Raw genomic sequence first — 13233 nt, forward strand, 5'->3', positions numbered from 1 at the left:
AAACATTCCCACATACCCACGGACTGCATGCTAGCTAATAGTAGTTCAAAAAATGACAGAGATCTACCCCGAGCTGCTAAAAGGCGCTCCGTCTTATCATGGCTTTAGCCATATATTGCTTTTCAGAATGTATTACTTTCAATGAAACAAAAATATATGCCATTATATATGCCACCAAGAGTAATTTAGTTCTTGTCATCCATCTGTTTGTTGATCCAAAATGGAGGCAGTAACAGTAGCTTACCCTCCAGGTCAACCATCATCAGCTCCTGCTTGTTCTTGACCTTGCTAAGGTTCTTCGCTTTCTCCTCCTCCTCTGTCAGATGGGAGGTAATCTCACCGATCCTGTCCTCCAGCAGCTTTTTCTCCTGTTGGGTAAAAACAAAGCGTGGGTTAGACTGGAAATATAACTACAATATGGAGTCGAACAGGTCAAAATACACAACTCATTTTATCGCTAATATCTTTCCCATCCCCCTCGTCTATTGCCTTTTTTTAATTTTTTTTTTTTACCTGCTTTCTAATCCTCTCACCTTGAGGAACTTGGAGTTTTGGTCCTCCAGCAAGAGAATGTCCTCCTCCATTTTCTTGATCTTCGCCTCGGCCGTCACTTTATCCAGCTGCAACTTCTGTCTCGCAGCTTCCTCCTCATCGAGCTGCTCCTCCAGGTCCTGTTTAGAGAAAAACACACTCATAGATAAAGATTCATAATCAATCTATTCTGAACATTGACATTAATAAACATAACATTTATGACTATTGTCAATAATCAAAGTAAAAAAAAAAAGAAGAAAAAGCATCTAAAAGGTTTGACTTGAAAACTCAGCTAATCTGCATCTTTAGGGTAGTTTGATCAAAAATCATCAACCTCTATAAGATTAACAGAAAGGCTCTTTAAATGATCAAATTAGGACAATTATGATAGTTTATAATGTTCTTAAATAAGTGAAGATATGAACCTGAATATGTGACTGCATCTTCTTCTTCTCATTCTGCAGGCTCTGGTTCCTCTCCTCCTCCTCCTCCACCCGAGACTCCAGGTCATGAAGGATCTCCTCCAACTCTTGCTTCCTAGAAAGCAGACGGACTCTCATCTCTTCTGCCTCAGCAAAGAGCTCTGTCTCTGCATGGAGTTGTTCTGCTAGAATATTCTTCTCCTCTATGAGCTGGAGAGAGGGAACAGTGTGAAAAATATTCAACCAGTTGTTGGCCACAATATTGATTCCTTTAACAGAGTAAATACAGTAATCTCAACGTATCACAGTTTTTAAATCATAAAGTTCCTCTGAAGTAATCCAATTATATCCACTCGTATGTATGACAATATTTACTTTCCATAACAGAGGGTGTTTCTACCTGTTGGTGTTTCCTCTCCATCTCTACGATCTCGTTCTCCACTTTGAGCTGTCTCTCCTTCACCTTTACCAGCTCCTCATCTTTGGCTTGCATCTCCTCCTCCTGTCTGGTGACCTGCAGCAGAGGCTTCACCTGAGAGACAGAGAGAAAAAATCAAAGTCTGTATGTATGTAATGCAATTTAATACCTTTTGATAGAAAACCAGTAGGTCAACAATTATTTATTAAGTACATGAATTTACTGACTTCTATATCACACTTTTAGCCTATAGATTAATTAGTCTTTCACGTGTAATTCATCAATTAACTTGATTTGGACCTAGATTATGCAATTTAAAGATTATTCATTTTAAATTATTGAATTTTTTTGCTCAAATTGACACTTGCCAATCATGATAACATGAGCTTCTTCGCTACCCTAACTTATGTTGGCAGGAGTGTGTCACTGGCACTGTCCTTCTCAGGCTCGCTTGTGGATTATAGGTATAATCTACCAACAGCCGCCAGCACTTAAAAAATACACATACCTAATGTAACTCTCTACGTCAGGCAAGAAAATATATTTAAGACTTTTGAAAATCTGTGTTAAGACTTTTCAAGACCTGCAAATACCCAGCTCTATAGATTCCAGTGAAACAAAAAGAGCTTGAACGGCGAAACAGTCTCAAGGTCCACTTAGGCCCTGATCAGACAGAGCGGTTTTTAGTAGCCTGGGGCAGCTTTTTATAATAGTATTCAATGAGATTGAAGCGTTTTGCGCCCTGCTTTTGCGTGGCTGAGCACCTCGCATTTTCACAGGAATGCCTGGAGCTGAAACATTTTAAAAACAGCTAACGTCATTAGTGCTATTTTGTTTTGAATTTGAGATTCCAGTATTATTTATTGTCTGTTTAGTCCTTATTTAACTAAAGGTATCCAATCACTAATTTCAAAAACTGCCCAGATTGTCTGGTATTTACCATCTGTGTGTCACATATGAACTACTTTGTTTCAGGAGGAGCAGTTAGCTGTCAGAGTTCTCACCTTGGTGAAGAGCCTCCACCACTGCCAGTGTCGCAGCTTCAAGTAAGCAGCACAGTTCCTCTGGAGGACCTTCAGGGCACTCAGCTGCTGCTGCTTCTTAGCAAAGGCCCTAATGGAAGAAATGGTACGATAACAGGTGACAAATCAATGTCTGGCAATAGCAGTGTTTTTAAAGAACTAGGTTGGGCTGCGTTTCGAGTATAAATGAGCTATAAATCTTACAAACGTACAATCTAAAGGTCTTTTCCCTCATCGTGCTGCTTTATGCTCTGATATAAATGATAATCAGAACAGGCACTTCAGTACTTTTTTCTTCTTCTTTATGGGAATTATTTGGAGGAGCTTTAAGCAGACATTTGTGACTTGACGTGACGTGATAGATGCATTTGCATCTGGATGCTTTGTGTCTCAGACCACCTCTGGGGGGTTAAGCAATTAAATCACTGTCCTTAAACGAATCTTAGGATATCCAAATGCAGATATATGTTCAAGTGTAAGAAATCTGTATAAAAATCCAAAGATCTGGCTGTCACCTGCGAGCCAAGTATCCACGGCACACAGACTGGAAGTAGATGATGATGTCAGTGATCTTCAGATCTCTCTCCTCTTCCAGGTGAGCCAGAACACCAGTTCTGAAGAAGATCTTACTCTGACCAATACGGAACAGGTTGGGGTCCAGCTCCAGGGCTCGGATCTGTCAAAGGCACATGAAGATTTCTTAATTTACCTCTGGAGAGTTTGAGTGTAGAGAGAGAAGGAGTTGTGGTAGAAAGAACAAAGTCTGTGAATGGATGCATTAAATGAAATATTATGATTTTTATGAGTTATGGTCAAGAACTCAGCAGATCACTGAGGGGACAGGTGCTCTGGAGTTTCCACTTTCTATGCATGTGACATGTGTTGTTGTTGTTGTTCCTGTGTAACATAAATGATAAAGTATATGAATGAGTCACTATAAATAAACCGATATTGGATTGGTGCATAGAATCATCAGGTCGGAGGCTGTATTGGAGGCATTTCTGATACTCTTATCAGAACAACTCAATTCTAAACGATAGTGTAATTTAGATTATTTGCTAACATTTTTAGTTCAGAAAAAGATGAATAGTAAATTGATAAAATTCAGTATTCAGCAGAATAGGTGGTATGTTATTGTTTCCAGGATTTTAAAAGGGAAATAGAGCAACAACAAAAGAGCACTACCATTCTCTCACAGGCTTGTTTCCCATCCATGAAGCCCTTGGGGATAGCATTAGGTGTCAGGATCTCATATCTTTGAAAAAAAGAATGCATTAATTATAATTTTTCCTCCTTGTAAAATGGAGTCACAAAGTTCAAAACCGTTCTTGTTGTTCGTCACCTCTGCCTGAACTCCTGGAAGACGATGCGGTTGGGGAAGCCCTGTCTGCAGATGCGAATCCCCTCTAGGACTCCATTACACCTCAGCTGGTCCAGAACCAGGTGAGGCTCCAGTTTACCAGCCTGAAGAAGGAACAAACACACCACTATGACCAGAATCTAGTATTTCTTCATACAATTTCTGCAATGCAAAACTCACAATCTGGGATGTTTTATTCATTGATTTTGGCTCACAGGAAAGCATTATATTATAATCACAATACAATAAATAAGAATGACAGGTCCCTAACTTTCCACTGCTTGATACGCAGCTTCTAACAAACATATCTATTCTTTATTTACTCTTTTTTCGTGGTTGGGGATGATGCAGCGGACAAAGTTGGGGTTGGTGTTCCTCAGCGTGGCCATGAGCTTGGTGAGAGACTCCTTGTAGAGCTGTCCCACTGTACGAAACATGCCCTTTTTTGTTTTGTAGGTGGCGCCAAAGGCTGTCTCGTTCATCCCTGCCACCTGGTCCAGGCCGACGATGCGGTCGACTGGTGGGAACATGGGGAGAACTGGTTAGAGCAAGAAGACTTCATGGAGAGCAGAGAAACAAACAGCAGCAGCAACACAGTGACATCATGTAGCTACATGAAATGCAGATGGATGAAAAAGACATTACACACTACGGTTAAACAACGATAGTCTAACACAATAGCACTGAAAGTCTAGAACTACCACTAGCTTCTGCATGGGAATGGAAAGTGTAGCATATCTATCCTAATGGCCTGTACAGGGCACTAAATGCTCTGTTACCTGTTATCTGTTACAATTTTAATGTGATTTAATCACTCTACACTAACAATTTTTAATTGCAAGAATTTAAGTGCTCGGCTCTGCTCCAAGTGGAAGACAATGCTTGATGGCAGCTACATGAAATCTCTCCAACATTTTACTGCTTATGACACCCATGACGAGAAGTTGATTAGTCTGTGAAAACAGCTATATAATGTCTAAAGCTGCGACGATTATTTGATTAAATTGATAAGTTGAACAACTGATAAGATTTTCTCGAGAATATAATCAGTAGATGAAAAGTGAACAATAAAAAATAATGTCTTCTGTGGCTCTGCAGGAAGCTTTGTAGAGTGTGAGAAACTCAAATCAGGTGACATCATTTGCATCATTCATCCGTTAAAAAAAGAGTTAATGCATTGCAAACTGGGGACGTCAAGTTACGCGTGGGAATACGCCAACATTACTGGAAATGTAGGATCAAGCTTTTAGAGTTTGACTAAACTAAAAGTCAGGATATCTCAGCTACTGCTGCATCTATTCTGACCATTCCTTTTCTAATCTGTCTTTAAAGAAAGAGCAATACTAAATTGCTGGAGTAGCCATTTAAAAAGGACATTATTTTGTATTTTTGTTATTGTTAACAAATCTTATGAAAAGGCCAAAATGAGCAATGTGTCCATCTCTAAGTACATTCTGACACTGCAGGTCTGAAGCTATCAGCTCCATATCCATGTGTTCGTACTAAAGATAAAAACCTTTGAAAAACAGGACACCAGTAGACAATTTCCTAAAACAGCCAGGAAATGTACTCTTTAGTGTTTGTTTTGCTATGTCACTCAAACAGGAATACATTGTGTATTTTTGTGGAATATTTAGATATTTTAGCCACTTATTTGATGCTATTGTGTGTATTAACAGCAGCAGGACAGTGTATATCGGATGGAAAATAAACAACAAGGAACATCTCAGTTAGAGTAACAGTGTGTCTTGTTGATGTGTTTTAATAGTTTTTAGGCAATTAAGCTCTCTGGCACCAAGGAATAAGATCAATCAGGCAATTATTGTTCAATTTGTTGTTGGTTTTGGTCTTTTCATGTAAATGATTAATTAACAAAGTAAAGAATACCCCCAGAATTATTCAACAACTAATAAATGTGTTTATAATATCAATTAAACACACACTTATTAATATGAAACTGACTAAATTTACCAAAAAAAAAACCCCCAAAAAGTGACTGCTGGAGTTTAAACTGAGGTGATATATGGTCTGCTGTCTGGAACCTCCTGACTAACGTCTGAGCTCAGAACCAAAACAAATACCAACATCTGCTTTCAATTCTCAGCTACTGTGATCCAATCCAGGAAGGAGGAAGGCGGGACATGAATGTCACTACATTTTATTCAGTCAAGCTTCAAATACTTGATTTGCTTGTGGATGTATCACATCACAGACGACCTATGATGACGACAAACGGCTGCAATAGATCGTAAATGCTTGCTTCAGTGCTAAACAAAGTCAACAGCCTACACAATTGCTAGCACAGACTAAAGCACACTAGTTCAACTAGAGGGAGCAATTGACTATATTCTACTTGAACTTATTTAGGAATCGGGCACTAGTGCTTTTGGCTGAGACAAGGGAGCCATGCAGCCTGGAAGCAAATGGGAGCCACTGTAGCTATGACAGACACATCACCGGCTGAAGCATGAAACATACAGCCAGATCTGGGCAAAAATATACCAGTGCGCTTTTAAGAAGTTACTCATATTTAGCCTACCAAGCACCTTGAGCAGCTTGGTTTCACAACCCAAAACTATGCATTTTCAGCTAATATGATTTTGGCCCAGGTCTGCAACAGCACGACCCAGTCATTCACCTGCCGGGTCATCCAGACTAGTGACATTGTCATAGAATGAAGCCCTTTGAATGGTCTGAATCTCTACAACACAGAGAAAGAGAGATAAATGTATCGGCCCGTGTCAACCAGGCAGACAGCTGTTGTTAGTAGGCTTGAGTGAGAGAAATACTGACGTGCTCATTAACTGAACAAGCAAACAGGTGCATACATAATGAATCTTTAAGGATGAGTTACCAAACTTCTGGTTCCATTTAAAATCTCTAGAGATGAGCAATGGCAGCTTACCATCTTTCCAAAGTTCACCTATAAATCTGTCAGTCGACTGATGCAGAAGTGTGGCCACATTGTCGTTTAGAGGGTCCATGTTCTTCATTAGCCACTCGTCTGCCTTATAGTCCACCTGCAACAATCAAGTGGTACAACTTAGACTTAAGGACAACATTTATAGTTCTTGAAGCCAAATACAATCCAATTCTGAATAGTCAGATAACAGTACAGCATTTTTCTTTTTTTACATACACAAACGTTTTTGAGAAAAATCCTGTATATTTTTTCTGGTGTCAACACCGGTATCAACAATATTTTAAAAATGACATATTGATCATGACAATAATGTACATATTAATATATTGTGTAAATATGCATTGATATCATTTAATCTATACAGTTATGGTTAGAAAGCCCTCACACTTGTATTTTGAGTAAATCATTTGTTTTAAAAAAAAAAGACAAAAATAGCAAAATACAAAGTTAAAAAAGACTGACTTAACTTTCTTTCTCCTCTCAATCAATAATCAACAATCTATATTCTTATCCAGAATTATTTTGGCCACGATAATCATGTCGTGAACACGTGAAGGCTTAAACTACAGTATAAGTGATTTTAAGAAAAAATGTGTTTATATTGTATATTTGTGTAAAAAAAGAATATTGGCCAATATAAAGGGACATTTGACTGTTTTAAACTCCCAGATGTCAGCCTTAAAAATTCAGAATTGGCAGGGGTCGAAGAAGATAGTATGAGCATTATGGTATCAGCTGTATAAGTTGAGCTCTAACGACGTAATAGACCTGTGTTTAACGAGCTTGCATATCGTGGCCTAGATACTAAAATACTGTATATATTCAATAAATGTTGTCTCAATATATATTTGTACCTCAGACATGGTAACCTAATTCTAATGTTGACTTAATATACTGTACAGGCCACATTATACTGTCGTGATTCAGTCTGTATGTGAGACAGTATTTTGTGCATGCCCATGGTGACAACACTTCTTGGTGCGGCAAAATTTGCTCCACAGCAGACATTCTTACGGTTTAAATCTCTACGTTTTTGACTGATTGTGGTGTAAAATGACACATAATGAAGAGCAGATGTGCAACTCAGCAGGTCTCCCTGCAAGACTGACTGCTATTGCATAACACCACTCACAACGTTCATAACCACGCCTCTACACAGTCATATAAATCAAACCAGGAATCAGTATATCCCACCACAGGAGAACCTTCTTTGTTTTATCTGTGTGCTGACCAGCAGCAACCTTTCACTTGCTGTTGAGCGCTTACAAAAGAAAATCAGATGTATTGGAAAAATGCAGACAGTAATAAAAGAGCTGGTCCCACAAAGGAATACAATAAGAAGCAAAGTAGTTATACATATCACACAAACATGGAGGCAGAACAGAACATTCATTCCAGGGATCTGCCTTAAATAATGTGTTGAATTACAATAGAAAGTTAGGGTAAACTACAGTTACTGAATGTGCGTACAGTAGAACAGTATGATAGTATCAGTTGTATCAGTGGTAACAGCTATGACTATCAATTTCATTTCTCATGTCTGCTTATGTGTCTGTCTTGGTGAGTGCTCTCTTAATGGAGAGCCTGAGTTATGCTCTCAAAACAAGCTCTATAAAACGAAAGTTTTATCCTTTAGTAAACCGTTATTTCCAGGGAAAGCCCCAATTTATTTTTCCTTTTGAAAACCCGCCAGGAGTGGACATTCCAGAGTGAAAAGAAAACACAGATCAACAGTGTATTTAAGGGCAGACACCACGAGGGAATGGGGTAAAAAAAGAAAATTAACTCATAGATTACCTTTCCGGCGTAGTGGATAATGCAGAAGTCGGCCTTGTCTTTGAGCTGGCGGGGCTTCTGGAACTTGGTGTGTGTGCCCTGCTCCTGGATTAGCTTGTCTATAAAGGTCTTGTCTGTGGCCTTGGGGAACCAGCACTCTTCATCCAGCAGAGCCAACACTCCTGGAGGGTTTGCCTTAAGGAACATTAACACAGGAATAAAGACTTCAGAGAGCCTGTCACTACACCAGCAAGGCAACAATGCCTTGCCTTGTCAATGCAGATGTAAGTAAAGGCATAATTAACTTTTCCTTTCCAGTTTAGGTAAAAATAATAATAAAAAAAGTAGTATGTGGTTAAAGAGAAAGTTTAAATTCATGTATTGATACTAGCTAATCATTCACACTGACAGGTCTCTCAATGAGGTCGATGCAGGGCTGCAGGTCGAGGCCAAAGTCGATGAAGCTCCACTCGATGCCCTCCCTCTGGTACTCCTCCTGCTCCAGGATGAACATGGTGTGGTTGAAGAGCTGCTGCAGCTTCTCGTTGGTGTAGTTGATGCACATCTGCTCAAATGAGTTCAACTGTAGGGGGAGAAAATAGTACTTTTACTGGAAATGTGTGGGGATGACAAGAACTCGTCACACCTCAAATGCAGATGCTTGTAAGACAACAACGACTTTAAAGATGATTACATTGAACATGTTTTAATACAGACCTGGAAAATCTCAAAACCCGCAATGTCCAGGATGCCGATGAAGGAGGCACCCTGCCGTTTGGTTCTATCCAGAGCTTTGTTGATGCGATGGACCAGCCAGCGGAACAGACGCTCATATGTTGCTTTACCCAAGGCCTCCACAGCAAAGTCCGCCTGGAGGGACAGAGGGAGGAGGGGAGGAGTGGGTAAAGAATGGGGAGATCATAAGAACATAAGGGGATATAGAGTTGACATGGAGAGCAAGCACAGGTAGGTCAGGGCTTCAGTCAGTATATCTCAGACGCGCTTCCGGATCCTCGATTGGACAAATGCATTCATACATCTTGGCAACAACTTATACCGTTAATGTTCCACATGATTTCTGAGTCAGACTTGTATTAATATCTAAATATGTTGTATCCATTGAGCTGTAGCCATAAAGATCACAAGTCTGTAAGAGTACTGCACTTTAAATGAATGATTCATACAACAGAGACATACTTTTACTTTTGAAGGTGAATCTAACCTTCCTCTGTGCCCAGCACCATATGAAACAAGGCAAGGTATCGGTGTTTGACAGCAAGCCTCCACTGTTACGGCCATTAACTTTTGAATTATTTCAACTTTAGAGTATGAATGTACTGATGGCTATCAGATAACTTATGAAGAAGCCAGTCAGAGGGGATTGGATGTTTCTTATCAAAATGCAGCTTGGGACTCTCCTCATGCATTTATCTTAAACTCTTCTTTATAATCAATACATGAGGTTTTTTCTACAGCAGTTGCTAAACTGTATACTAATGATTTAAATAGGAGAGTTTATGCCCACCAAAACTGAAAATGAAACCGACCTTTACTCCTGGAAACCTAGATATTAGAAATATAACTCAAGCAACTCTGTTACTCCGTAATGTAATTAACTTGCACTGAAAAAGACTTCTGCAGTTGCATAGCTATACAAGAGGTCACCATTAGTGTTATGATATTAGCTAGAAACATAGGAGAACATATGTTAGCTAACTGACCTGCTCTTTAGTTTGTGCTTTCTGGACGTAGTCTCTTCCCACTTTGATCCTTGGGGACAGGATCGCTCTAGTAAACTCCATTACATTCAAACCAAGCAGATGACACAGCTTCTGAGCGGCTGGGAAACAAAGATGGAAAACGAACACAAGAGGGGAAAAAGCTTTAGTACATTTGACCTAAAGCTGTATGATTCATTTTCTTGTCAGTACAATCTATTAAATCGGTTGAGTAGGTCATTTGGAATCAACACAGAGTGATTTGTTAGAGATGAAGATCTTTCCTAGTATTTTTTGACACTTGGATAATTTAATCAACATTCAATAGAAACTAAACTCGCCTATTTGCCCTTTACTGATTAATATGAAGATTTAGCACAAATCTTTCAAAGATGTTTTCTCATGAAGTATAATGGCTGGAACTTGTGGAAAAGTAGAAAAAACAGTGTCCAGTCTAGATCAGCCAAGTCTGACTACTAAGAAAAACATCTGCTTCAGTCCTGGATTCCGCTTGTCGCATTTGGGAATATCTTAGCTGTATCCCTGGCATTAGGCTCATTCTCTCTTTCTCTGTCTCCCTCAAGTAACTGCCAAATATGCAGTGCCGCATGTGGAGGAACTGGAAGACTGTGCCCCATTTCCTTCAGGAGTAAATCCTCGTAATAATGTGGCCTAATGGCTGGTTGACAAGGCTTGGGGAGCGAAACGACATAAATCACAAGCTCCTCTGTTCTGTGGATGAGGACACAGTTTGAGGGAGGCAGGAAAAGTGGACAAGAGCAGGTGAAGTATGGGAAGAGGAAACGGAGGAGAATGACAGCTTGACCTGTGAACTCCAAGCTACGAGGTTATGAAGCAGATGTTGAAGGATTTGAGGTGTGTGTGTGTGTGTGTGTGTGTGTGTGTGTGTGTGTGTGTGTGTGTGTGTGTGTGTGTGTGTGTGTGTGTACCTACCAGTATTATCAGGCATTGAGGCTTGGTCAGAGTTTCTCTCCTTCTTAAAGTTAATGTTACCAAACTGAAGCACTGAAGACACCACCTTTAACATGGCTACAGATACAAGAAGACAAAAACAACATTCATATTTTAAGACATCACTTTATCAATACAAACTGGTTGTTTTTTTCATGCTGATGGAGGTCTTAAGAAAGGTCCATGATTACATTTTGATCTCACTGGACATGATCAATTAAAAACAACATATGTTTCACACCCAGGGAAATAAAAAATACATTCTCGAGGTACTAATCCTGTGTCCCATTGTTCCTCGTTTTAATAGCTTTTGGTGCATGCAAAATATGTAGCAAAAATCTATTGATTCTAATTACATCAACACCACTCTCTTTTATCTTATTGTAAAATATTAAGATATTTGAACCCTGAACCTATACCTACTACTACTATCTCATTCTAAAGTGATCTAAAATTGAACAAGTGTGTGTTGTATGCTGGTGTCATGGTGAACGCACCCAGAATCTCCTCATGGCCGAAGCTCATGATGTGCATGGCCTCCATGGTCTCCTGGAAGTTGTCTTTGTCCTGCTGACCTGGGATTGGGATGTTACCGTTAGACAGGAAACGGTAACTGTTGAATCCTTCCAAAAGCAGGTCCGCTGTTGAGAGTTAGAACATTTAGGAGCAATTCTGGGTGTAAGGTTATAAATCACACTGTTTCCTAACATAAGTTATCTTTTGACAAGAAATGTTCTTGAGTAATGACAGACAGAGCAAATAAGCTTACTTACATTTGAGGTGCTCTCCGGCTCCAGCCAGCAGCTGGTAGAAAATGTGGAAGGTGCGCTCATCTTTGGCTTGACGAATAGCTCTGGATTTTTCCAGCAAGTCTGACACAAAATGGTCAAAGAAAAAATCTATTTGGTGGGTCAATTTGAAGGGACACTTCCCTACAGGTCAAACTGGTTGAGAATTCACAGGATAAAAATTATTGTTATTTATATCTTTTGGCTAGAGTGAACAGAATTGGCAGATCATTTCGTTTAAAATATTACTGTAAGTGCTTTGACAGCCTTTCATAAATTATATGAATATGGACAGGTCGTCTTTGACTCCATTGTTATCATTAAGTATAATATAATATATAATATTATTAGAATAAAAGTAATTAAATATGCTGTAAATAGCTTTATAGTAATCATTCACTGTGGCAATCAGGTAGAGTGCATATTGCACTGTAGCCATTTAGTTAATCTAATCTGAATTGACCAATTGATGGGTAGAATTTCAGACGACTACGTTTCTTTTGTTGACTACAGTCCCTCTTTGTAAATATCTAACCTACAGTGACTATTAACATGCAGAAAGCTTGTCAGTTCTCGTCAATCTTTTCAAAACAGGATACAGGTTTCAATATTGGCTCCAACGATGTATCCGGTGACATCGAAGTTGATGCGGATGAATTTTCCCTGCAGAGGTGAACACGAAATAAATGCTCAGGAAGTACACAAGACAAGATCTACAGAAATCAATCACCAACATAATGACTGCTATAACACACGCTGAGACTTCCTGGTGATGAGTATGATAAGATTGATCTTTATAGAATAATGTGCTAAGAGTCAGCATTAATTCTCCATCAACACGAACACCGACACAAACCACCTAAAGAATAAATTACAACATTCTATACAGTACAATGCAATATTTAAAAATAATGTAATAACATTTTAAAAATTAACAAAATGATGCCTTTTATGTTTAAAACACAACTTCATTTTAACACACCGTTACATCAGCACCAGTAAAGTTTACTGAACATTTTTTGGACACAGGGGCTCAGTCATTTAGTACTGTGTGGCAATCTGTACTATTTAAGCTGGCCAAGGCTCACGCAGAGAAGGTATTACTAGGGTCCTTATGACACAGTTACTAACTAGATAATAATCCTCATTACATTTTATATATTAATTAACTACAATAATGTTTAAGCCAAGAACTTGTACATAATGAAGTCTGCTGAGTGTAATTGCCTTCAGTCTGAAAGGACACAGCACACCAGAGGTTATCATTAATGACTAGTAGGCGTCTGGGTCCAGCTATATG

General features: G+C 39.1%; 1 protein-coding gene across 1 annotated transcript in view; it reads right to left on the reverse strand.

Annotated features, from left to right (window-relative positions):
- The window catches only part of myh10 (myosin, heavy chain 10, non-muscle), a 56702-nt gene that overhangs the window by 11627 nt on the left and 31842 nt on the right, over positions 1 to 13233 (reverse strand). The window contains exons 10-28 of the mRNA XM_084006049.1: positions 12533 to 12596; positions 11919 to 12017; positions 11643 to 11786; positions 11128 to 11223; positions 10177 to 10295; positions 9173 to 9325; positions 8865 to 9038; positions 8477 to 8650; positions 6662 to 6776; positions 6395 to 6457; positions 4080 to 4273; positions 3739 to 3860; positions 3582 to 3651; positions 2912 to 3072; positions 2379 to 2487; positions 1357 to 1488; positions 960 to 1166; positions 534 to 671; positions 245 to 368 (exon numbers count right to left, since the gene is read on the reverse strand). Coding sequence (XP_083862175.1) covers positions 245 to 368; positions 534 to 671; positions 960 to 1166; positions 1357 to 1488; positions 2379 to 2487; positions 2912 to 3072; positions 3582 to 3651; positions 3739 to 3860; positions 4080 to 4273; positions 6395 to 6457; positions 6662 to 6776; positions 8477 to 8650; positions 8865 to 9038; positions 9173 to 9325; positions 10177 to 10295; positions 11128 to 11223; positions 11643 to 11786; positions 11919 to 12017; positions 12533 to 12596 — 2458 coding nt within the window. The remainder of the gene's footprint in view (positions 1 to 244; positions 369 to 533; positions 672 to 959; positions 1167 to 1356; positions 1489 to 2378; positions 2488 to 2911; positions 3073 to 3581; positions 3652 to 3738; positions 3861 to 4079; positions 4274 to 6394; positions 6458 to 6661; positions 6777 to 8476; positions 8651 to 8864; positions 9039 to 9172; positions 9326 to 10176; positions 10296 to 11127; positions 11224 to 11642; positions 11787 to 11918; positions 12018 to 12532; positions 12597 to 13233) is intronic.

Source organism: Eutrigla gurnardus (genome assembly GCF_963514095.1).
Source record: "Eutrigla gurnardus genome assembly, chromosome: 3".
NCBI classification, from domain to species: Eukaryota; Metazoa; Chordata; class Actinopteri; order Perciformes; family Triglidae; genus Eutrigla; species Eutrigla gurnardus.